The sequence below is a fragment of the Salmo salar genome, chromosome ssa14 (genome assembly GCF_905237065.1).
Source record: "Salmo salar chromosome ssa14, Ssal_v3.1, whole genome shotgun sequence".
NCBI lineage: Eukaryota > Metazoa > Chordata > Actinopteri > Salmoniformes > Salmonidae > Salmo > Salmo salar.
Window position 1 is genome coordinate 43110817 of NC_059455.1, and position 24124 is coordinate 43134940.

The 24124-nt window shown below is 41.7% G+C and overlaps 1 protein-coding gene across 1 annotated transcript; it reads left to right on the plus strand.

Moving 5' to 3' along the window:
* The first annotated feature begins 8048 nt into the window (after nucleotides 1-8048).
* LOC106569695 (SLAM family member 5) lies at nucleotides 8049-14957 on the plus strand. Its single transcript, XM_045694436.1, has 4 exons — nucleotides 8049-8206; nucleotides 12091-12387; nucleotides 12550-12831; nucleotides 13344-14957. Exons 1-4 carry the CDS (start codon nucleotides 8158-8160, stop codon nucleotides 13466-13468), a joined length of 753 nt encoding a protein of 250 aa, XP_045550392.1. The 5' UTR covers nucleotides 8049-8157; the 3' UTR covers nucleotides 13469-14957.
* Nucleotides 14958-24124: the final 9167 nt, after the last annotated feature.

Here is a 24124-nt window from a genome sequence, read left to right on the forward strand (position 1 = left end):
GTATATACATATAAGATGAGTAATGTAGGGTATGTAAACATTATATAAAGCGGCATTGTTTAAAGTGGCTAGTGATACATTTATTACATCAAGATGGCAAGATGCAGTAGATGGTATAGAGTACAGGATATACATATGAGATGAGTAATGTAGGGTATGTAAACATTTATATAAAGCGGCATTGTTTAAAGTGGCTAGTAATACATTTATTACATGCATTTTTTCATTATTAAAGTGGCTAGAGATGAGTCAGTATGTTGGCAGCAGCCACTCAATGTTAGTGATGGCTGTTTAACAGTCTGATGGCCTTGAGATAGAAGCTGTTTTTCAGTCTCTCGGTCCCAGCTTTGATGCACCTGTACTGATCTCGCCTTCTGGATGATGGCAGGGTGAACAGGCAGTGGCTCGGGTGGTTGTTGTCCTTGATGATCTTTTTGGCCTTCCTGTGACATCGGGTGGTGTAGGTGTCCTGGAGGGCAGGTAGTTTGACCACGGTGATGCGTTGTGCAGACCTCACTACCCTCTAGAGGGCCTTGCGGTTGTGGGCGGAGCAGTTGCCGTACCGGGCTGTGATACAGCCCGACAGGATGCTCTCGATTGTGCATCTGTAAAATTTTGTGAGTGTTTTTGGTGACAAGCCGAATTTCTTCAGCCTTCTGAGGTTGAAAAGGCGCTGCTGCGCCTTCTTCACCACGCTGTCTGTGTGGGTGGACCATTTCAGTTTGTCCGTGATGTGTACGCCGAGGAACTTAAAACTTTCCATCGTCTCCACTACCGTCCCGTCGATGTGGATAGGGGGCTGCTCCCTCTGCTGTTTCCTGAAGTCCATGGTCATCTCTTTTGTTTTGTTGACATCGAGTGTGAGGTTGTTTTCCTGACACCACACTCCGAGGGCCCTCACCTCCTCCCTGTAGGCAGTCTTGTCACTGTTGGTTATCAAGCATAAATGTAAATGATATGTAGATGTTGTCCTCAAAGCGAGCAAAGAAGTTGTTTAGTTTGTCTGGGAGCAAGACATCTTGGTCCGCGACGGGGCTGGTTTTCCTTTTGTAGTCCGTGATTGACTGTAGACCCTGCCACATACCTATCGTGTCTGAGCCGTTGAATTGTGACTGTACTTTGTCTCTATACTGACGCTTAGCTTGTTTGATTGCCTTGCGAAGGGAATAGCTACACTGTTTGTATTCGGTCATGTTTCCGGTCACCTTGCCTTGATTAAAAGCAGTGGTTCACACTTTCAGTTTTGCATGAATGCTGCCATCAATCCACGGTTTCTGGATGGGGAATGTTTTAATAGATGCTGTGGGTACAACATCACCGATGTACTTGCTAATAAACTCGCTCACCGAATCAGCATATTCATCAATGTTATTGTCCGACGCTATGCGGAACATATCCCAGTCCACGTGATCGAAGCAATCTTGAAGCGTGGAATCCGATTGGTCAGACCAGCGTTAAACAGACCTGAGCTCGGGCGCTTCCTGTTTTAGTTTCTGTCTATAGGCTGGGAGCAACAAAATGGAATCGTGGTCAGATTTTCCGAAAGGAGGGCGGGGAGGGCTTTATATGCGTCGCGAAAGTTAGAATAACAATGATCCAGGGTTTTGCCAGCCCGGGTTGCGCATTCAATATGCTGATAAAATTTAGGGAGCCTTGTTTTCAGATTAGCCTTGTTAACCTGTCTGGGCTAGGGGGCAGTATTTTCACGGCCGGATGAAAAACGTACCCAATTTAAACAAGTTACTACTCTGGCCCAGAAACTAGAATATGCATATTATTAGTAGATTTGGATATAAAACACTCTGAAGTTTCTAAAACTGTTTGAATGGTGTCTGTGAGTTTAATATCCCCAGATACAATAAATGTAGCCTCAGGATATGTGGTTTACATAGAGTCAAATGAAGTTCTTTCAGGGCCGTCGATGTGTCTGATTGGGGCGGGATATACACAACTGTGATTATGATCGAAGACAATTCTCTTGGTAGATAATGCTGTCGGCAATTGATTGTAAGGAATTCTAGGTCAGGTGAACAAAAGGACTTGAGTTCCTGTATGTTGTTATGATCACACCACATCTCGTTAATCATAAGGCATACACCCCCGCCCATCTTCTTACCAGAGAGATGTTTGTTTCTGTGGGCGCGATGCGTGAAGAAGCCAGGTGGCTGTACCGAGTCTGATGACGTATCCCGAGTGAGCCGTGTTTCCGAGAAACAAAGAACGTTGCAATCTCTGAAGTCTCTCTGGAAGGCAACTCTTGCTTGGATTTCGTCTACCTTGTCAAGAGACTGGACATTGGCGAGTAGTATGCTCGGGAGCATCGCGCGATGTGCCCGTCTACAGAGCCTGACCAGAAGACCGCTCTGTCTGGGATCCGATCCATTGTCCTGGGTGGTGGACCAAACAGAGGAAATAACACATAAAAAAACAAATACTGCATAGTTTCCTAGGAACGCGAAGCGAGGCGGCCATCTCAGTCGGCGCCAGATGTTGACATCTCTGCAGATAGTCTCAAACTCTGCCAGGTTGGATGGGGAGCATTGCTGCAGAACTATTTTCAGGTCTCTCCAGACATATTCGATCAGAATCAAGTCCGGACTCTGGCTGGGCCACTCAAGGACATTCAAAGACTTGTCTCCAAGCCACTTGTGGAAACCTCTCAATGATTATCAAAGGAAACAGGATGCACCTGAGCTCAATTTCGAGTCACATAGCAAAGTGTCTGAATACTTATATAAATAAGGTATATCTCTTTTTTTAAATAAATTTGCTAACATTTCTAAAAACCTGTTTTCGCTTTGTGATTATGTGGTATTGTGTGTAGATTTTTATTCAATACATTTTAGAATAAGGCTGTAACGTAACAAAATGTTGAAAAAGTCAAGGGGTCAGAATACTTTCAGAATGCACTGTACATGGTTATTTTTGAGGAAATGCTATTTCTATCGCAAGGGTATTTTCTGTTAAGTGCTACACCACAAACACTGCTAATGGTGACACGTGACTCATCCACTTCCCATAAGCCATCCATCACTGCTGCTCTGTACACACTCAAGTTGTACAACTGATCTACAACAACTTTGGTGAACAATGTCTCAAGCTTAGTGGAAAGTTGACAGAGAACAATGTTTGTGTCAACAACAAAAAAATGCAGAAAACTCTGTTGTCTGTGTCCAAAAATTAACTATTGTTACAACCATTGTGTCAACTGTCCTGCCTGCATGCCTGTCTGTCCTGTCTGCATGCCTGTCTGTCCTGCTTGCATATCTGTCTGTCCTGTCTGCATGTCTGTCTGTGTCCTGCCTGCATGCCTGTCTGTCCTGCCTGCATGCCTGTCTGTCCTGCCTGCATGCCTGTCTGTCCTGCCTGCATGCCTGCCGAGTCATTGGGGCATCTCTCCACCTGTCTCTCTGGCATCACTCCCCCATCAGAGTTACAGTACATAGAGTTACATAAGAGTCCCTCCCCGTCAGAGTTACAGTACACACCGTAGGGTTACATAAGAGTCCCTCCCAATCAGAGCTACAGTACATAGAGTTACATAAGAGTCCCTCCCCATCAGAGTTACAGCACATAGGGTGACATAAATGTGAATGGTATGTTATGTAATGCAATTCATCCCAAATGAACATACTATGATCAGGATGGTGTGCAAGCCAAGCAGGGGTTCTGAGAACCATGACTACGCCCCTAATGGCACCTTAGTCCCTATATAGAGCACTACTTTATACCAGGACCCTATAGAACCCTAGTCCCTATATAGTGCACTACTTTAGACCAGGACCCTATAGAACCCTAGTCCCTATATAGTGCACTACTTTAGACCAGGACCTATAGAACCCTAGTTCCTATAGAGTGCACTACTTTTGACCAGGGCCCATACATCAGAGGTGGCTGGTGGGAGGAGATAAAGGAGGACGGGCTCCTAATAAGGATAATGTAATATATGCCATTCAGCTCTACCAACTGAGCCACAGAGTACCACAATACATGGGAAGGTATCAAACACATCAAATACATGTTCGGGTTCCATGTTTTTGATACCGGTCCATTTATTCCAGCCATTACAATGAGCCTCTGGTCCCTGTCTCCAGTCCCACATCTCCTCATCCTGCTACTCTGCCCTGGATTCCCCTCCGGACCTGCTTACCCTGTCCCAACCCCTCTCGCTCCAGCCTCAGCCTCTGCACCTGGTTTCCTGCAACCCGCCCGAGCTTCCCCTGGCCTGCCCTCCACCATGCCCCTGTGTTTCAATAAATACCTTGGCTACTTCATCCCAGTCTCCTCGTCTGAGTCTACTCTTGGTTTTCCCTGTTCCACTCCGCGTAACAACATGTTTGGTTCCATGTTTTTGATACCGTTCCACTTTTCCAGCCATTACAATGAACCCGCCCTCTGATATTTTCTAACACACGTTGGAGGCTGATGGATACACTGGGCTCCTCTGTTAATTGATTTGAATGACTGTAAAGGAATAGCTAGACAAGTTTTTAATTTGTGTTATTATCAATTCACACCAAAACCATCACCTACTACCAAATTAAAATGGCAGCATATTCTGTTTTTCGTCCCGATACTTTCATCTCAGCGTATTTCATGACACCTGTGCAACACTTTACACTGACAGACAAAATCACTAAACAAAAACCCCGAAATACTGAATGTAAAGAGTACTGCAGACGAACGCAGATTAGAAGACCATCAAGACACAAGATCAACAATTAAAATCCACATTAGTTGAATAATACACAGAGATTTAACTGAGTGAATAATGTTACCAAAGTGATAGAACTGTTTTCAAATAATACTTTTGAAAAGGAACTTAAGTTACTTTCAATCAAGAGAGAGAGAGAGAGAGAGGGAAAAACAGCAGGTCCGGGACAAGGTAACACGTCAGGTGAACAGGTCAGGGTTTCATAATCTCAGGCAGAACAGTTGGAACTCTAGCAACCAGGAGTCGTCAGGCCAGGTAGTCCTGAGGCATGGTCAGAGGGCTCAGGTTCTCCTGGAGGAGAGAGAGAGATGGGAGAATTAGGGGGAGCATACTTAAGTTCACAAAGGGCAGCACATAAGGAGAATCACACAAGATAGGACAGACTGACCCTAGTCTCCAGCACAAAGCCAGTGAATGAGCCCCCGTAATAGGGTCAGAGGCAGAGAGTCCTAGTGGAGAGAGGGGAGCCAGCCAGGCGGAGTCAGCAAGGGTGTTTCTTCACTCCTGTTCCTTGCCGTTCACCTTCGCACCCCAGGGCCAGACTACAATCAATCATAGGACCTACTGAAGAGATGAGTCTTCAGTAAATACATAAAGGTCGAGACCGAGTCTGCGTCTCTCACATGAATAGGCAGACCATTCCTGTTGGGGCTAGGGGGCAGTATTTGCATGGCCGGATAAAAAACATACCCGATTTAAACTGGTTACTACTCTTGCCCATAAATGAGAATATGCATATAATTAGTAGATTTGGATAGAAAACACTCTAATGTTTCTAAAACTGTTTGAATGGTGTCTGTGAGTATAACAGAACTCATATGGCAGGCTAAAACCTGAGAAGATTCCATACAGGAAGTGCCCGGTCTGACAATTTGTTCTCCTTCTGTGGCATCTCTATCGAAAATACAGCATCTCTGCTGTAACGTGACATTTTCTAAGGCTTCCATTGGCTCTCAGAAGGCGCCAGAAAGTGGAATGACGTCTCTCCTGTCTCTGGGCGAAAAACAGCAGGAGATTTTGTGAGTGGTCAGGCTGAGAACACTGGAGATGCGTGTTCATGAGAATTCTCAATTTTTTTTCTTTCAGCCTTTGAATGAATACAACGTCGCCCGGTTGGAATATTATCGCTATTTTACGAGAAAAATAGCATAAAAATTGATTTTAAACAGCGTTTGACATGCTTCGAAGTACGGTAATGGAATATTTTGAATATTTTTGTCACGAAATGCGCTCGCACGTCACCCTTCGGATACTGACCTTAACGCACGAACAAAACGGAGGTATTTGAATATAACTATGGATTATTTGGAACCAAAACAACATTTGTTGTTGAAGTAGAAGTCCTGGGAGTGCATTCTGATGAAGAACAGCAAAGATAATCGAATTTTTCTTATAGTAAATCTGAGTTTGGTGAGGGCCAAACTTGGTGGGTGTCAAATTAGCTAGCCGTGATGGCCGGGCTATGTACTCAGAATATTGCAAAATGTGCTTTCGCCGAAAAGCTATTTTAAAATCTGACACAGCGATTGCAGAAAGGAGTTCTGTATCTATAATTCTTAAAATAATTGTTATGTATTTTGTGAACGTTAATCGTGAGTAATTTAGTAAATTCACCGGAAGTTTGCGGTGGGTATGCTAGTTCTGAACATCACATGCTAATGTAAAAAGCTGTTTTTTGATATAAATATGAACTTGATTGAACAAAACATGCATGTATTGTATAACATAATGTCCTAGGAGTGTCATCTGATGAAGATAATGAAAGGTTAGTGCTGCATTTAGCTGTGGTTTTGGTTTTTGTGACATATATGCTTGCTTTGAAAATGGCTGTGTGATTATTTTTGGCAGGGTACTCTCCTGACATAATCTAATGTTTTGCTATAGATGTAAAGCCTTTTTGAAATCGGACAATGTGCTTAGATTAACGAGAGTCTAGTCTTTAAAATGGTGTAAAATAGTCATATGTTTGAGAAATTGAAGTTATAGCATTTTTGAGGTTTTGTATTTCGCGCCACGCGATTCCACTGGCTGTTGACTAGGTGGGACGCAAACGTCCCACCTTGCCCAAGGAGGTTAAAAATTGAGCTCTATAGGAGAAAGCCCTGCTGTACGGCAGGACCAAATCAGAGAGATAGGTAGGAGCAAACCCATGTAATACTTTATAGGTTAACAGTAAAACCTTGAAATCAGCCCTGCCCTTAACAGGAAGCCTTAAGTCAAAACTGTAACTTGGCCACTCAGGAAAATTCATTGTCTTCTTGGTAAGCAACTCCAGTGTAGATTTGACGTTTGTGTTTTAGGTTATTGTTTTGCTGAAAGGGGAATTCATATCCCAGTGTCTGGTGGAAAGCAGACTGAACCAGGTTCTCCTCTAGGATGTTGCCTGTCCCATAAATACCTACACTTTGATAATCATGTGCTGATATTTACCTGTTTCTTTATTTACTATAATAGCCAATGTCCCCTAGTGACTCACCTGACATGTAGTCAAACCAATCAAATGTTTTCTAGCTCACGTTAGATAAATGTGTAATATTCAGTGTATCTTTCAAGTTGTGAACTACAGGTTTCATGTTGTGACATTACTGATAGAAAATATCATTTAAATGTTATTGTACGTGGTTCCAGGATGACAGCCAGTGAGTCAGAACATAACAGCAGAAGGAAATGTTTCCTTTCTGAAGATGGAAGTGGTGGAGAAGCCATCGGGCCATGCAGTCCAGTCAACTGATACTGTTTACTGTTTAGTTGTGGAACTAGGTACTGGAGCTGGTTACTGGATTGAGAGTGAAAGACACAGTAGCTTCTTCTCCTAGTGCCATTGAGAGCATGGCCCATTGAGTGTTTGGTAAAGTTTCACTTAGGTACAGATCTAGGATCAGCTTCCCCTCCCACAATTCTATCCTTAACCATTAGTGGGGGAAATGCAAAACTGACCCAACATCAGCACCTATGGGCAACTTCCCCCTAACAGCCCCTTTAGAGGAGGGAGGGGTGTCACACACCTTGTGATGCACTGTGGACCTTTTGACCCGATAATCCATCAGAACTGTTATTCTTTAGTCCCTATATATTTTTGTTCTGTAATACTTAGATGAACACTTGCAGAAAAAGACTGAACATACATGGCTTAAATCTATAGTTTTATATTGTTTCATCTTATTTAATACAGAAATGTAGTGGGAAGGAATTGGATTTCTCTGTTGGGGAGATGCACATAAACAAAAGCTGAATTTTAGTTAAAAGTTGTCTTTACTTGCCAGATACACAAATAATCATAATGACTCACACCTATCCTGCTGATGTTACTGCTGTCGGTGTGGGTTGAGCCAGAAAAGAGAAGTTGCTCAACAGGAAACACAGACACAAGCAAACATTTCACATGTTAATCTGTCTGTCCATCTACCTATCTATTATATTCATTGGAGCACCATCTCAACACCATGTCTCTCCTTTTAGGGTTTGGATTGCTGACCTGCATAGCGTCATCAGGTAGGCTTTTGTATATCTCTCAGTTTCTATTGTGTAGTTCTCAAAAAGAGCAGCAATACAATGGTAAATAAAGACATACTGTTGGGAAAATATTGGACTGCTTCTGATTCATCCATCTTGTAATTCTAATTATCTGAGAGGAATTCTGTCATTCTTATGAAATGAAGAACACATCTAAGTATATTGGTTTAAAAAGATACTGGATATCGTACTAGAATATAACTAATTCTGTAGTCAAAGCCAAGGCACCATTATTTGAAAAATAGCATGTTCTCTTCAGGGGCGAAAATCTGATATCCACATTGGAGGGGACAATTACATGAAATTTTCTCAAGAGCAATTCCTGAGGGGGACACCAAAAGTAGTGCTGTAACACATAGCTTACATTGTAATATGGTAAATGTATATTGAGGAACCAAAGAAATAAGGTGTTTGCCGTACTCCTAACTACCGGTACCCAAAACTACACAACTAATCACAACAGAAATACCATTGCCTTTAACAAATCTTAGTTCAGTCACCAGTTTAAGTTGAGAGTGGGGGTATCCATGGCATTTTCCAATTATGTTCCTATTTTACAAGTAAAAAAAATGGAGAACCTTTCATAATGTTGCCAAACAAAGACTCAACAAACTTACCTGAGACTCCCTGTCTCTGCCAGTCTGTCCCTGCATATCTGTCCCCAACTCTGCTGTCTGTGTGCCATCTGTTGCCTGCTCTGCCTAATGACATCATTGTGAAACATTTCCATTAGAATTTCATTTCTTTCTTATGAACATTTTATCAACTAGTCTTTGAGATATTAGGCTACTAGGGTTCTTACTATGCGTTTTGGTGTATTGAAAAATACTCTGATGTCCGTCTTTTATTTTTCTGCCATTTTCTACTTGGCTGGCTGGCTGGCTACACACACAGTGTGTAGGTTAAATACAGTAGGAGATGGGCTTCTATCATCTTCAATCATTCTATATGGGCTTCGATCTAAAAGGTAGCTAGAAAATGTGAAACGGATTAAAATGACAAGAGTTGACTGCTGTATGAGTTCACCATTTACACAACATATGCTGCAACTTTTTGTAATTTTAATAGTTTGTTTCATATTGGCTGGCTTCCAACAATAGCTGAATTTGCAAAGCTAGCGAGCACCAATTCAGTTTCAGTGGTATTTGCTATAATCTTTGCTACCCGGGTTAAATAAAGGTGAAATAAAATAAATAAATACAAGTTCCCTTGCGACAATTTAGCTTTTGCAACGAGACCATTAAATATATTTAAGACAATGGTAGAAGAGAGTGTAGTTCTGTTCAGTTTGGACTTCAGTTTATCGCTAACCTTATCACAGGGACTTTGAAGCACTAACTTACATCATCTGCATGCTGATTCCATCTTTGACGACGCCACATAAATGGAATAGGTACTAGCTAGCTTAATAGTTAATATTTGCGCGCTAGCTCTGCATATTCAGCTAGTGTGTGTGTGCGCGATTGACTGGATGAACCTCACGGCAGTTACGTAGCAAGCTAAGGAACTGGCAGTGGATCAAACCATTGTGAGGCAAAGGGTGGGGGGTCGCAATCTTTTGAAACTTAAAAACGCGCTATTAAGTGTCTATAATCAGCACAATTGCTTTCATTGCGTATTATTAATATTATTTAAATTACATAGTTATGTTTCAGTGATATATTGGGGGGGACAAATCATATTTTTCCCAGGATGGGGGGGGGTTGTGTGTCCCCCATCCCCCCCGGGATTTCCGCCCCTGGTTCTCTTTAAAGACTACAGTCACAGTTCCGAAGCTTCTGTGCACATGCAGGATTCTCTACTTTGTACACAGTCTATCCTCTACTCGTACAGAACAGGCTACTCAGGTGAATGGAGCTCATTTAATAAAGTCAGATCAAAGCTGAATCAATGTCTGCTAGATCACAGAATGATAGTATTCTACACAACCAAACATAATAACATAGTAGAACGTTACTGGAAGACAAAAACACCACCTCATTTCTGAGGCGATTTTAGGATTGTGTGAACAGTCGCATTTTTCTCTCACGTGGCCAAAACTCAACAGCGCGAGTCACTTGGCAAAATATGTGCTTTAATTGAAACTAAACACAGCATTGGTGGAAAAAGTACCCAATTGTCATACTTCTGTTATGGGTGTGCAAAGGAAGTGAAGTCAGGTGCAGGAGAGTAGCGTGTAGCAATAGGCGCACTTTTATTCCGTTCCAAAAACGACAGCACAGAAATACAAAATAACGTGCCCAAAACACTGAACATGAACAAATTAAGGCGCGTGGAAAATACCCACATAACATACACCAATATCACACAAAGACATAGAGGGGAACAGAGGACTAAATACATGCAGTGTGATTAGGGAATGAAAACCAAGTGTGTATGGAAAAAGACAAAACAAATGGAAAAATGGAGCGGCGATGGCTAGAAAGCCGGTGACGTCGATCGCCGAACGGCGCCCGAACAAGGAGAGGAGCCGACTTCGGCGGAAGTCGTGACACCTTCAGTAAAAGTAAAGATACCTTAATAGAAAAAGAATCAAGTAAAAGTGAAAGTAACACAGTAAAACACTACTTGACTAAACGTCTTAAAGTATTTGCTTTTAAATATACTTTATTCTCAAAAGTAAATGTACAAGTATAAATAATTTCACCTTCCTTATATTAAGCAATCAAGACACTAATTGTTATTTTATTTATGGATAGCCAGGGGCATACTCCAACACTCAAACATAATTTACAAACGAAGCACTTGTGTTAAGTGAGTCCGCCAGATCAGAGGCAATAGGGATGGCCAAGCATGTTCTCTTGATAAATATGTGAAGTGGACCATTTTCCTGTCCTGCTAAGTGTTTAAAATGTAACGAAAACTTTTGGGTGTCAGGGAAAATGTATGGAGTAAAAAGTACATCATTTTCTTTAGGAATGTATTGAAGTAAAAGTAAAAGTAGTCAAAAATATAAATAGTAAAGTACAGATACCCCAAAAAACGACTTAAATTGTACTCTAAAGTATTTTTACTTAAGAAATTTACACCACTGAAACACAGGTAGGCTATTCTACAGTTCAACAACACCATCTGCTCTAAAATGCGCTCACTGTACATATTTCAAAACATTAACTGAAGAAGATATACATTAAGATATAAATGCATATCTAGATCTTCCTGAGTTATACGGTGTTGATTCAAAGTAGCCTACAGACATATCTAGATCTTCCTGAGTTATTCAGTTTTGGTTCAAAGTAGCCTACAGAAATTCATTCAGCTTTGATCTGCCTCTATTAAAGAAGCACGATTCTCCAGAGTAGCCTGTTCTCTTCTAGTATAATGTGATTTAGGGCCATGTGTGTTGTGACGTGACTGGATTTTAACCTTTATTTAAAGCTTTTTCATCAAACTGACCCTTTTTATTTTAATGTCAGATCTAGCACCATCCTCAGACAATTACTTTAATTTTTGGTGTAATTATGATTTCTAGATAAGGATTTATATACAGTATAAAAGCTTGCTATGTCACATTATTGTGCAAAACACAGGGCCCTAATGTCACGTTCCTCGTATTCTCCCTCATCGGAAGAAATGTCGAAATCAATCAAAGGCAACTCAACACACCTGCCTTCAATTGAGAGTCCAGCATCCAACCTACACATAGAAAACCTAACCTAGAACCTAAACCAAACCTCACAACCCCACTATACCATAACCAAACATAACTCTGCCACGTCCTGACCAAATATAATACAAAAATGCCTAAGTATACGGTCAGGATGTGACACCTAATTAATACTTGTGGAATTATGGATTCCATCCTCATTATGCCATCCTCATCATCCTCATCACATTATTTATTCTGTGTGTTTATTTCATAGAGTCCAGCTCTGTGTTTGTGCTGAAGGGACAGGATGTTCGTCTGGATGTCCAGGAAAATTTTAAACTGAAAGAGATAGAGATTTTTAAGTGGACCTTCAGATCAGCCAATATCCTAAGATGCTCTGACACATTGTCAGTGAGAGTGTCTCCTGAGTACAACAACAGGGTTGAGTTTTATACGGGAAACTTCTCTCTGCTACTGAAGAACCTACAGCAAGCAGACAGTGGACCTTATACTGCAGTAGTGACTGGTGACAAAGAAAAAACCATTATTGCATACCTGTTAATTGTTCAAGGTATGTTTGACAGTTTTTCAATTTTTTTTATACAGTGACACAGTTACAGTATCAATCAATAGAGCTAAACATGGTGTACAGGTTAAATGCATATTCATTAGTACTCTAACTCTTGTACTCAGGTTAATAAATGAACTATAATGTTGATCTATTTGCTTTCAGAGAGAGTTGAGCCACCAGTCCTGACAGTGGACTCTGTCTCCTCCATCAATGGCAACTGTAATGTGACAGTGACCTGCAGAGGTCAGAACACCTCTGTCACCTCCAGCTGTAACAGCAGCACCTGCTCTCAGGTGGGAGGAGAGAGTAGAGGGGCTGAGACCTCCACTGTCCCCCTGCTCTATGTCTATGTGGCAGGGGGTTTCATCATCTGTAACCACAGCAACCAAGTCAGCTGGGCCAACGACACTAAGGAGATAGTGGAACTCTGTCCAATGAAATCTGGTAAGACACACACACACACACACACACACACACACACACACACACACACACACACACACACACACATTGCACACAAATTAACATCTCAAATACTGTATGTCAGATATAAACTGAGTGTACAAAACATTAAGAACTATACTAACTATATATATGAATTAACATGTGTGAGCTCACAAAACATTAAGAACACCTCCACATATTGAGTTTCACCCCAAATTTTACACTCAGAACAGCAGCAATTCATCCAGGAATGGACTCTACAAGGTGTCGAATGCGTTCCACAGGGATGCTGGCCCATGTAGACTCCAATGCTTCCCACAGTTGTGTCAAGTTGTGTGGATGTCCAAGCTCAACAATAAATTGTTGAGTTTCAAATACCAAGCAGCATTGCAGTTCTTGACACAAACCAGTACACCTGGCACCTACTAGCATCCCCAGACTAATTGCACAGAGGAGGAAGTGTCTAATCTGCGAGAGGAACTGTAACATATTGTCTGTTTGTTGTAAACCAGTGTCTCCCCCTGCTGGTAGCATGTCTGTCTGCATGCTGAAGATCATCCTGGTGTCTGTGGGGCTGGTCATCATGATCTCTGCTGTCATCACTGTCCACATCAGAGACAGATTCCACTATGGATAGAATCATGTGTATTGTATTTTTTTGTACCTTAGACAAAGTGATTCCTGCTCTGTGTCACAGTAAGACTAGGTCAAAAAAGTACTTTTTAAGTGTTTCAGGTGTTACATAACAAAACTTAACATAACGTAATATAGCATAACATAACATGGCATACCACAGCAAACATTATCACATGTTTTTGGGCCATTTGTTTCTTTTTAATACCCAGTATGAAGAAATCAAATCAAATGTGATTTGTCATGCTTGGTAAACAACAGGTGTAGACTAACAGTGAAATGTTTAATGACGGGTCCTTTTCAACAATGCAGTTAAAGATAAAAGATACAAAACAGAAAATAGAAATCGTGACAAGCTTTAAATATTGGAACAGAATCACATTGCACATTTCACTGTTAATATCCTCACTAGGATGAGGTTTTGATGTACGTCCACTCTGTTTATTTTCACCTTTCCTGTCCAAATCATCTTAAAGTATCTCAAAATTGATTGTGTAACTCAAATAAGTTACTTATTTAGGATTAGGACATGATTTGGAAAATGTTAATATAGGTACCATTGAATTGCATTGATTTCCCTGGGGGCGTTTTGCCCCAAACCCACTGACATTACATGTTACAACTTATTAAAAATGGATAAAAAATGTTCTCTTTAACCAACTGGTATACTGATATACCTGTGTGTACCTGTGTGTACAACACATTAAGAACTCATGCTCTGTCCATGACATAAACTGACCAGGTGAATCCAGGTTAAAGTTATAATTCCTTATTGATGTCACTTGTTAAATCCGTCTAGATGAAGGGGAGGAAACAGGTTAAAGAATAATTTTTAGACAATTGAGCCTTGGATATTGTATGTGTGCTGTTCAGAGTGTGAATGGGCAAGATATTGATTATGTTACTTATTTACTTGTTATTCGTGTCAGATATTTCCATTTTGGGATAGTTGTTCACTGAATTGCTAGCACCAGTGGCTCACGCTGCTACAGTGTCTACAAACGTCTCACGCTCACTGGAATGTGAAATCACATGATTCTGCTAACACATCCCATCCCAAATCACAGTAACTTATAGAATAGTGAAAATTCACTTTGTCTGAAGATGAGAGAATTAGTGTAGAGGTCTATGACCCAGCTACGATATACCATCTGATTCCATTATCATGAGAATGCTACAGGCCCATCATTATGAGGGTAAAATAAATCCATTTAGAGACCCCTTTGCGCTCTTATCCCGTTAACGGGATTGATTTTGACAACAGCCAGTGGAACATCAGAGCGCCAAATTCAAAACAGATAAAATCTCATAATTCCATTTTCTCAAACAATCAACTATTTAACACCATTTTAAAGATAAGGCTCTCGTTAATCCAACCACATTGTCCGATTTCAAAAAGGCTTTACGGCGAAAGCATAAATTTAGATTATGTTAGGACATAAACTTCACAAGAAAAACCACACAGCCATTTTCCAATCAACTAGATGCATCACAAAAAACAAAAGTACAGCTAAAATATTCACTAACCTTTGATCTTCATCAGATGGCACTCCTAGGACTTCATGTTACACAATACATCCATGTTTTGCTCGATAAAGTTCATATTTATATCCAAAAACCGCTTTTTACATTGGCGCGTAATGTTCAGAAATGTTTTCCCTCCAAACCTCCCGGTGAATGAGCACAATGAGCACACATATTACGGAAATACTCATCATAAACTTTGATCAATATAGAAGTGTTATGCACAGAATTATAGATACACTTCTCCTAAATGTAACCGCTTTGTCAGATTTCAAAGAAGGTTCACGGCGAAAGCACAATTTGCAATAATCTGAGTACAGCCCAGAAGACACCAACAATTAGCAAACAGAAACCCGCCATCTTGGAGTCAATAACACTAAGAAATTACCTTATAAATATTCACTTACCTTTGATTATCTTCATCAGAAGGCACTCCCAGGAACCCCAGCTCCACAATAAATGTTCGATAAAGTTCATATTTATGTCCAAATACAGCCATTTTGTTCGCGCGTTAGGTTCACTTTCCAAATCCACAACGTGCATGCTTACTTAGTCCAGATGAAAAGTCAAAAAAGTTATACTACAGTTTGTAGAAACATGTCAAACGATGTATAGAATCAATCTTCAGGTTCTTTTTAACCAGTTCTCAAGATTTGAAAATAATGGTTCTGTTCCGGAACCCTTGAGATTACTTTCCTTCTCGGTTCTGTTTCCCTTCCTCTTGAAATGTTTTTCTTTTTCGGTTTTCTGTTCTGTTCCCTGAACCGGTTACAACCCCTGCTATTGACTCACCATGAACAACACCAGCACACTGAGTAATCTTGATTCTTTCAGAAAATGTAATGGATTTAATAAACTAATGTTTCAAATTCGTATTTTATTGTATTAAGTGCATTTATTCCTCTCCATGCACCTCCATGGTACGGTAGCATATTAAGGTGTGTGCGTCTACTTTCAAGTTTTAATGTCACATGCACAAGTACAGTGAAATGTCTTTCTTGCAAACTCAGCAATGCAATAATCCAAAACAATGTATTACTAGAAAAAAAACATGAGAACTAAGAATAAGAAATACACAATAAAGTAAGTATGTAAGCATACTATAGACAGGAAATATTTAAAAAGTCAGTTCCAATACCATATTTACATGTGCAGGGAAACTGGAGTAATGGAGGTAGATATGTATTGGGTTAAGGAGACTAGGCAACAGGATATAAGATAAACAGTGTAGCAGCAGCTTGCATGTGAGTGAGTGGGTGTGCAGTCAGTATCAAATCAAATAAAATGTATTTATAAAGCCATTTTTACATCAGCAGATGTCACAAAGTGCTATACAGAAACTCAGCCAAAAACCCCAAACAGCGAAGCAATGCAGATGGCTAGGAACTACGTGGCTACGAAAAACTCACAAGATGGGTAGGAACCTAGGAAGAAACCTAGAGAGTAACCAGCCTCTGAGGGGTGGCCAGTCCTCCTTTGGCTGTGCCGAGTGGAGATTTTAAGGGTACATGGCCATTAAGGCCAGATCGTTCTTCAAGATGTTCAAATGTTCATAGATGACCAGCAAACACTAATCACAGTGGTTATAGAGGGTGCAAAAGGTCAGCACCTTCGATTGCCAGTTGGCTTTTCATTGTCAAGTATTCAGAGGTCAAGACAGCAGGTGTGGTAGAGAGGGAGGGAGGGAGGGAGGGAGGGAGGGAGGGAGGGAGGGAGGGAGGGAGGGAGAGAGAGAAGGAGAGTCAAAAACAGCAGGTCTGGTGAAAGGTAGCACGTCTGGTGAAGAAGTCAGTGTTCCATAGCCACAGGCAAAACAACAGAAACAGGATCAGCAGCACGACCAGGTGGACTGGGGACGGGGACAGCCAGGAGTCGTCAGGCCAGGTCGTCCTGAGGCCAGGTCCTAGGGCTCAGGTTCGGGAGGAGAGAGAGGACCTCCTGAAGAGATGAGTCTATAGTAAAGACTTACAGGTCGAGACGGAGTTTGCATCTCTCACATCCATAGGCAGAACATTCCATAAAAATAGCGTACGTGTAGGTATGTACGGCAGGACCAAATCGGAGAGATACAGTGCATTCAGAAGGTATTCAGACCCCTTGACTTTATCCACGTTTTGTTAGGTTACAGCCTTATTCTAAAATTGATAAAATGATCACTCTATACACAATGCCCTGTAATGACAAAGAAAAACAGTTTTTTAGAAATAGAAAAATTAGATGGAAATATCACATTGTCATAAGTATTCAGACCCTTTACTCAGTACTTTGTTGAAGCACCTTTGGCAGCAACTACAGCCTCAAGTCTTCTTGGGTATGACACTACACGCTTGACACATCTGTATTTGAGGAGTTTCTTCTATTCAAATCAAATTTTATTTCTCACATACACATTTTAAGCAGATGTTAATGCGAGTGTAGCGAAATGCATGTGCTTCATGCAGCGCCTTCTTCACCACGCTGTCTGTGTGGGTGGACCATTTCAGTTTGTCCGTGATGTGTACGCCGGGGAACTTAAAACTTTCCATCGTCTCCACTACTGTCCCGTCGATGTGGATAGGGGGCTGCTCCCTCTGCTGTTTCCTGAAGTCCATGGTCATCTCTTTTGTTTTGTTGACATCGAGTGTGAGGTTGTTTTCCTGACACCACACTCCGAGGGCCCTCACTTCCTCCCTGTAGGCCGTCTTGTCACTGTTGGTAATCAAGCAAAAATGTAAATGATATGTAGATGTTGTCCTCAAAGCGAGCAAAGAAGTTTTTTAGTTTGTCTGGGAGCAAGACATCTTGGTCTGCGACGGGGCTGGTTTTCCTTTTGTAGTCCATGATTGACTGTAGACCCTGCCACATACCTATCGTTTCTGAGCCTTTGAATTGCGACTCTACTTTGTCTCTATACTGACGCTTAGCTTGTTTGATTGCCTTGCGAAGGGAATAGCTACACTGTTTGTATTCGGTCATGTTTCCGGTCACCTTGCCTTGATTAAAAGCAGTGGTTCACACTTTCAGTTTTGCACGAATGCTGCCATCAATCCACGGTTTCTGGTTGGGGAATGTTTTAATAGATGCTGTGGGTACAACATCACCGATGTACTTGCTAATAAACTCGCTCACCGAATCAGCATATTCATCAATGTTATTGTCCGACGCTATGCGGAACATATCCCAGTCCACGTGATCGAAGCAATCTTGAAGCGTGGAATCCGATTGGTCAGACCAGCGTTGAACAGACCTGAGCTCGGACGCTTCCTGTTTTAGTTTCTGTCTATAGGCTGGGAGCAACAAAATGGAATCGTGGTCAGATTTTCCGAAAGGAGGGCGGGGAGGGCTTTATATGCGTCGTGAAAGTTAGAATAACAATGATCCAGGGTTTTGCCAGCCCGGGTTGCGCATTCAATATGCTGATAAAATTTAGGGAGCCTTGTTTTCAAATGAGACTTGTTAACCTGTCTGGGCTAGGGGGCAGTATTTTCACGGCCGGACGAAAAACATACCCAATTTAAACAGGTTACTACTCTGGCCCAGAAACTAGAATATGCATATTATTAGTAGATTTGGATAGAAAACACTCTGAAGTTTCTAAAACTGTTTGAATGGTGTCTGTGAGTTTAATATCCCCAGATACAATAAATGTAGCCTCAGGATATGTGGTTTACATAGAGTCAAATGAAGTTCTTTCAGGGCCGTCGATATGTCTGATTGGGGCGGGATATACACAACTGTGATTATGATCGAAGACAATTCTCTTGGTAGATAATGCTGTCGGCAATTGATTGTAAGGAATTCTAGGTCAGGTGAACAAAAGGACTTGAGTTCTTGTATGTTGTTATGATCACACCACATCTCGTTAATCATAAGGCATACACCCCCGCCCATCTTCTTACCAGAGAGATGTTTGTTTCTGTCGGCGCGATGCGTGAAGAAGCCAGGTGGCTGTACCGAGTCTGATGACGTATCCCGAGTGAGCCGTGTTTCCGAGAAACAAAGAACGTTGCAATCTCTGAAGTCTCTCTGGAAGGCAACTCTTGCTCGGATTTCGTCTACCTTGTCAAGAGACTGGACATTGGCGAGTAGTATGCTCGGGAGCGGTGCGCGATGTGCCCGTCTACAGAGCCTGACCAGAAGACCGCTCCGTCTGGGATCCGATCCATTGTCCTGGGTGGTGGACCAAACAGAGGATCCGCTTTGGGAAAGTCGTATTCCTGCTCGTAATGTTGGTGAGTTGACGTTGCTCTTATATCCAATAGTTCCTCCCGACTGTATGTCATAAAACCTAATATTTCCTGGGGTAACATGTAAGAAATAACACATAAAAAAACTAATACTGCATAGTTTCCTAGGAACGCGAATCGAGGCGGCCATCTCTGTCGGCGCCAGATGTTGACATCTCTGCAGATAGTCTCAAACTCTGCCAGGTTGGATGGGGAGCGTTGCTGCAGAACTATTTTCAGGTCTCTCCAGACATATTCGATCAGAATCAAGTCCGGACTCTGCCTGGGCCACTCAAGGACATTGAAAGACTTGTCTCCAAGCCACTCTGGTGTTGTTTTGGCTGTGTGCTTAGGGTCGTTGTCCTGTTGTAAGGTGAACCTTCGCCACAGTCTGAGGTCCTGAGCGTAGCAGATTTTCGTCAAGGATTTCACTGTAATTTGCTCTGTTCATCTTTCCCTCGATCCTGACTAGTCTCCCAGTCCCCACCGCATGATGCTGCCACCACCATGCTTCACCATGCCAGGTTTCCTCCAGGCGTGACGCTTGGCATTCAGGCCAGAGTTCAATCTTGGTTTCAAATCAAATCAAAGTTTATTTTTCACGTGCACCGGATACAACAGGTATGGGAAACAGAGAGAACTCTGGAGAATCTTGTTTCGCATGGTCAGAGTCTTTAGATGCCTTTTGTCAAACTCCAAGTGGGCTGTCTCATGTGCCTTTTACTGAGGATTGCCTTCTGTCTGGCCACTCTACCATAAAGGCTTGATTGGTGGAGTGCTATAGAGATGGTTGTCCTTCTGGAAGGTTCTCCCATCTCCACTGAGGAACTCTGGAGCTTTATCAGAGTGATCATTGGGTTCTAGGTCACCTCTCTGACCAATGCCCATCTCCCCTGATTGCTCAGTTTGACAGGGTGGCCAGCTCTAGAGAGAGTCTTGGCGGTTCCAAACTTCTTCCATTTAAGAATGATGGAGGCCAATGAGTTCTTGGGGACCTTCAATGCTGCATAAATGTTTTTGTACTCTTCCCCATGTTTGTGTCTCTACACAATCCTATCTCAGAGCTCTATGGGCAATTCCTTTAACCTCATGGCTTGTTTTTTGCTCTGACATGCACTGTCAACTTTGGGACCTTATATAGACAGGTGTGTGCCTTTCCAAATCTTGTCAAATCAATTGAATTGACCACAGGTGGACTCCAATCAAGTTGTGGAAACCTCTCAATGATTATCAAAGGAAACAGGATGCACCTGAGCTCAATTTCGAGTCACATAGCAAAGTGTCTGAATACTTATATAAATAAGGTATATCTCTTTTTTTAAATAAATTTGCTAACATTTCTAAAAACCTGTTTTCGCTTTGTGATTATGTGGTATTGTGTGTAGATTTTTATTCAATACATTTTAGAATAAGGCTGTAACGTAACAAAATGTTGAAAAAGTCAAGGGGTCAGAATACTTTCTGAATGCGCTGTACATGGTTATTTTTGAGGAAATGCTATTTCTATCCCAAGGGTATTTTCTGTTAAGTGCTACACCACAAACACTGCTAATGGTGACACGTGACTCGTCCACTTCCCATAAGCCATCCATCACTGCTGCTCTGTAGACACTCAAGTTGTACAACTGATCTACAACAACTTTGGTGAACACAAGCTTAGTGGAAAGTCGACAGAGAACAATGTTTGTGTCAAAAAGAAATTGCTTTAAAACTCTGTTGTCTGTGTCCAATTATTAACTGTTGTTTCAACCATTGTACCAACTGTCCTGCCTGCATGCCTGTCTGTCCTGCCTGCATGCCTGTCTGTCCTGCTTGCATATCTGTCTGTCCTGTCTGCATGTCTGTCTGTCTGTCCTGCCTGCATGCCTGTCTGTCCTGCCTGCATGCCTGTCTGTCCTGCCTGCATGCCTTTCTGTCCTGCCTGCCTGCCTGTCTGTCCTGCCTGCATGCCTGTCTGTCCTGCCTGCATGCCTGCTGAGTCATTGGGGCATCTCTCCACCTCTCTCTCTGGCATCACTCCCCCATCAGAGTTACAGAACATAGAGTTACATAAGAGTCCCTCCCCGTCAGAGTTACAGTACACACCGTAGGGTTACAAAAGAGTCCCTCCCTATCAGAGTTACATTACTTAGAGTTACATAAGAGTCCCTCCCCGTCAGAGTTACAGTACATAGGGTTACATAAGAGTCCCTCCCCATCAGAGTTACAGTACATAGGGTGACATAAATGTCAATGGTATGTTATGTAAAGCAACTCGGCCCAAATGAACATACTATGACCAGGACGGTGTGCAAGCCAGGCAGACATATCTAGATCTTCCTGAGTTATACAGTGATGTTTCAAAGTAGTCTACAGACATAACTAAATCTTCCTGAGTTATACAGTGTTGATTCAAAGTAGTCTACAGACATTCATTCAGCTTTCATCTAACTTTATTAAAGAAGCATGATTCTCCAGAGTAGCCTGTTCTCTTCTAGTATAATGTGATTTAGGGCCATCTGTTATGTAACATGCCTGGATTTTAACCTTAATTTGAAGCTTTTTCATCAAACTGTCCTCTTTTCTTTTTATGTCAGATCTAGCACTGTTTTCTGACAATTGCTTTAACCTGTTAGGGCTAGGGGGCAGCATTGACACGGCCGGATAAAAAACGTACCCGATTTAATCTGGTTACTACTCCTGCCCAGTAACAAGAATATGCATATAATTATTGGCTTTGGATAGAAAATACCCTAAAGTTTCTAAAACTGTTTGAGTGGTGTCTGTGAACAGAACTCATATGGCAGGCAAAAACCTGAGAAGATTCTGAACAGGAAGTGGCCTGTCTGACAAGTTGTTGTTCATCTTGGCTCTTTTTATTGAAGACTGAGGATCTTTGCTGTAATGTGACACTTCCTACGGCTCCCATAGGCTCTCAGAGCACGGGAAAAAGCTGAATGATATCGAGGCAGCCCCAGGCTGAAACACATTATCGCGTTTGGATAGTGGCTGGTCAGAGTACTCTGAGAGTCAGGCGCGTGCACGAGGGCACGAGATGTTTTTATTTTCTCTCTCTTTGTACGTATACACGCTTTCCCGGTCGGAATATTATCGCTTTTTTATGAGAAAAATGGCATAAAAATTGATTTTAAACAGCGGTTGACATGCTTCGAAGTACGGTAATGGAATATTTAGAAATGTTTTGTCACGAAATGCGCCATGCTCGTCACCCTTATTTACCCTTTCGGATAGTGTCTTGAACGCACGAACAAAACGCCGCTATTTGGATATAACAATGGATTATTTGGGACCAAACCAACATTTGTTATTGAAGTAGAAGTCCTGGGAGTGCATTCTGACGAAGAACAGCAAAGGTAATAACATTTTTCTGATAGTTAATCTGACTTTGGTGAGTGCTAAACTTGCTGGGTGTCTAAATAGCTAGCCCTGTGATGCCGGGCTATCTACTCAGAATATTGCAAAATGTGCTTTCACCGAAAAGCTATTTTAAAATCGGACATATCGAGTGCATAGAGGAGTTCTGTATCTATAATTCTTAAAATAATTGTTATGTTTTTTGTGAACGTTTATCGTGAGTAATTTAGTAAATTCACCGGCAGTGTTCGGTCGGAATGCTAGTCACATGCTAGTCACATGCTAATGTAAAAGCTGGTTTTTGATATAAATATGAACTTGATTGAACAAAACATGCATGTATTGTATAACATAATGTCCTAGGGTTGTCATCTGATGAAGATCATCAAAGGTTAGTGCCGCATTTAGCTGTGGTTTGGGTTTATGTGACATTATATGCTAGCTTGAAAAATGGGTGTCTGATTATTTCTGGCTGGGTACTCTGCTGACATAATCTAATGTTTTGCTTTCGTTGTAAAGCCTTTTTGAAATCGGACAGTGTGGTTATGATTAACGAGAGTCTTGTCTTTAAAATGGTGTAAAATAGTCATATGTTTGAAAAATTGAAGTTTTTGCATTTTTGAGGTATTTGAATATCGCGCCACGGGATTACACTGGCTGTTGAGTAGGTGGGACACAAGCGTCCCACCTAGCCCATAGAGGTTAATTAGTTTGTAATGATCATTTCTGGATAAGGCTTTACATACAGGATAAAAGCTTGCTATGTCCCATGATTGTGCAAAACACAGGGCCCTAATTAATACTTGTGGAATTATGGATTCCTCCTCTTCATTTCCTCCTCATCACATGAAGTCTTCTGTGTGTTTATTTCAGAGCCCAGTGCTGAGACCTCTGTGTTTGTGCTGAAGGGACAGGATGTTCGCCTGGATGTCCAGACAAATGTTCAATTGCAACATTTTGTTGTGCTATATTGGAAGTTTAACAGATCAGTCAAGGTTGTAAAGTACCTCAGAAGTATCATTTGAAGGTTACAAAGGTAGGGCTGAATTTAGTGAGGGAGGCCTCTCTGCTACTTTATGATGCAGTTGTGTCTGGTTACAAAGACAGTAATGTTGCTACATACTTGTTGGTAGTTCAAGGTAGGTTTTCCCTCATTATTTGTCGTTGTTTTTCTTGCTGTTGTTTTGGTTTTACCAAACGTTTTCTGCTGGTATACAACTCTATTTATCCATCTGTTAAAACAATATGTTTTCTTTCCTGTTTCTTACCCTGTTTGTCTATGTGTTCTTAGAGAGAGTTGAGCCTCCAGTCGTGACAGTGGACTCTGTCTGCTCCAGAAACGGCACCTGTAACGTGATTGTGACATGCAGAGGTCAGAACACCTCTGTCACCTCCAGCTGTAACAGCAGCACCTGCTCTCAGGTGGGAGGAGAGAGTAGAGGGGCTGAGACCTCCACTGTCCCCCTGCTCTCTGTCTATTTGGCAGGGGGTTCCATCATCTGTAACCACAGCAGCCAAGTCAGCTGGGCCAACCACACCAAGGAGATAGTGGAACTCTGTCCATTGAAGTCTGGTAA

What these genes read in the sequence shown, in the direction of transcription:
- LOC106569695 (XM_045694436.1), top strand. Translation starts at nt 8,158, where the DNA reads ATGTCTCTCCTTTTAGGGTTTGGATTGCTGACCTGCATAGCGTCATCA. An exon ending in GACCTGCATAGCGTCATCAG is followed by an intron (nt 8,207 to 12,090) that starts GTAGGCTTTTGT and finishes TTTATTTCATAG; the next exon opens with AGTCCAGCTCTGTGTTTGTG. An exon ending in ACTCTGTCCAATGAAATCTG is followed by an intron (nt 12,832 to 13,343) that starts GTAAGACACACA and finishes GTTGTAAACCAG; the next exon opens with TGTCTCCCCCTGCTGGTAGC.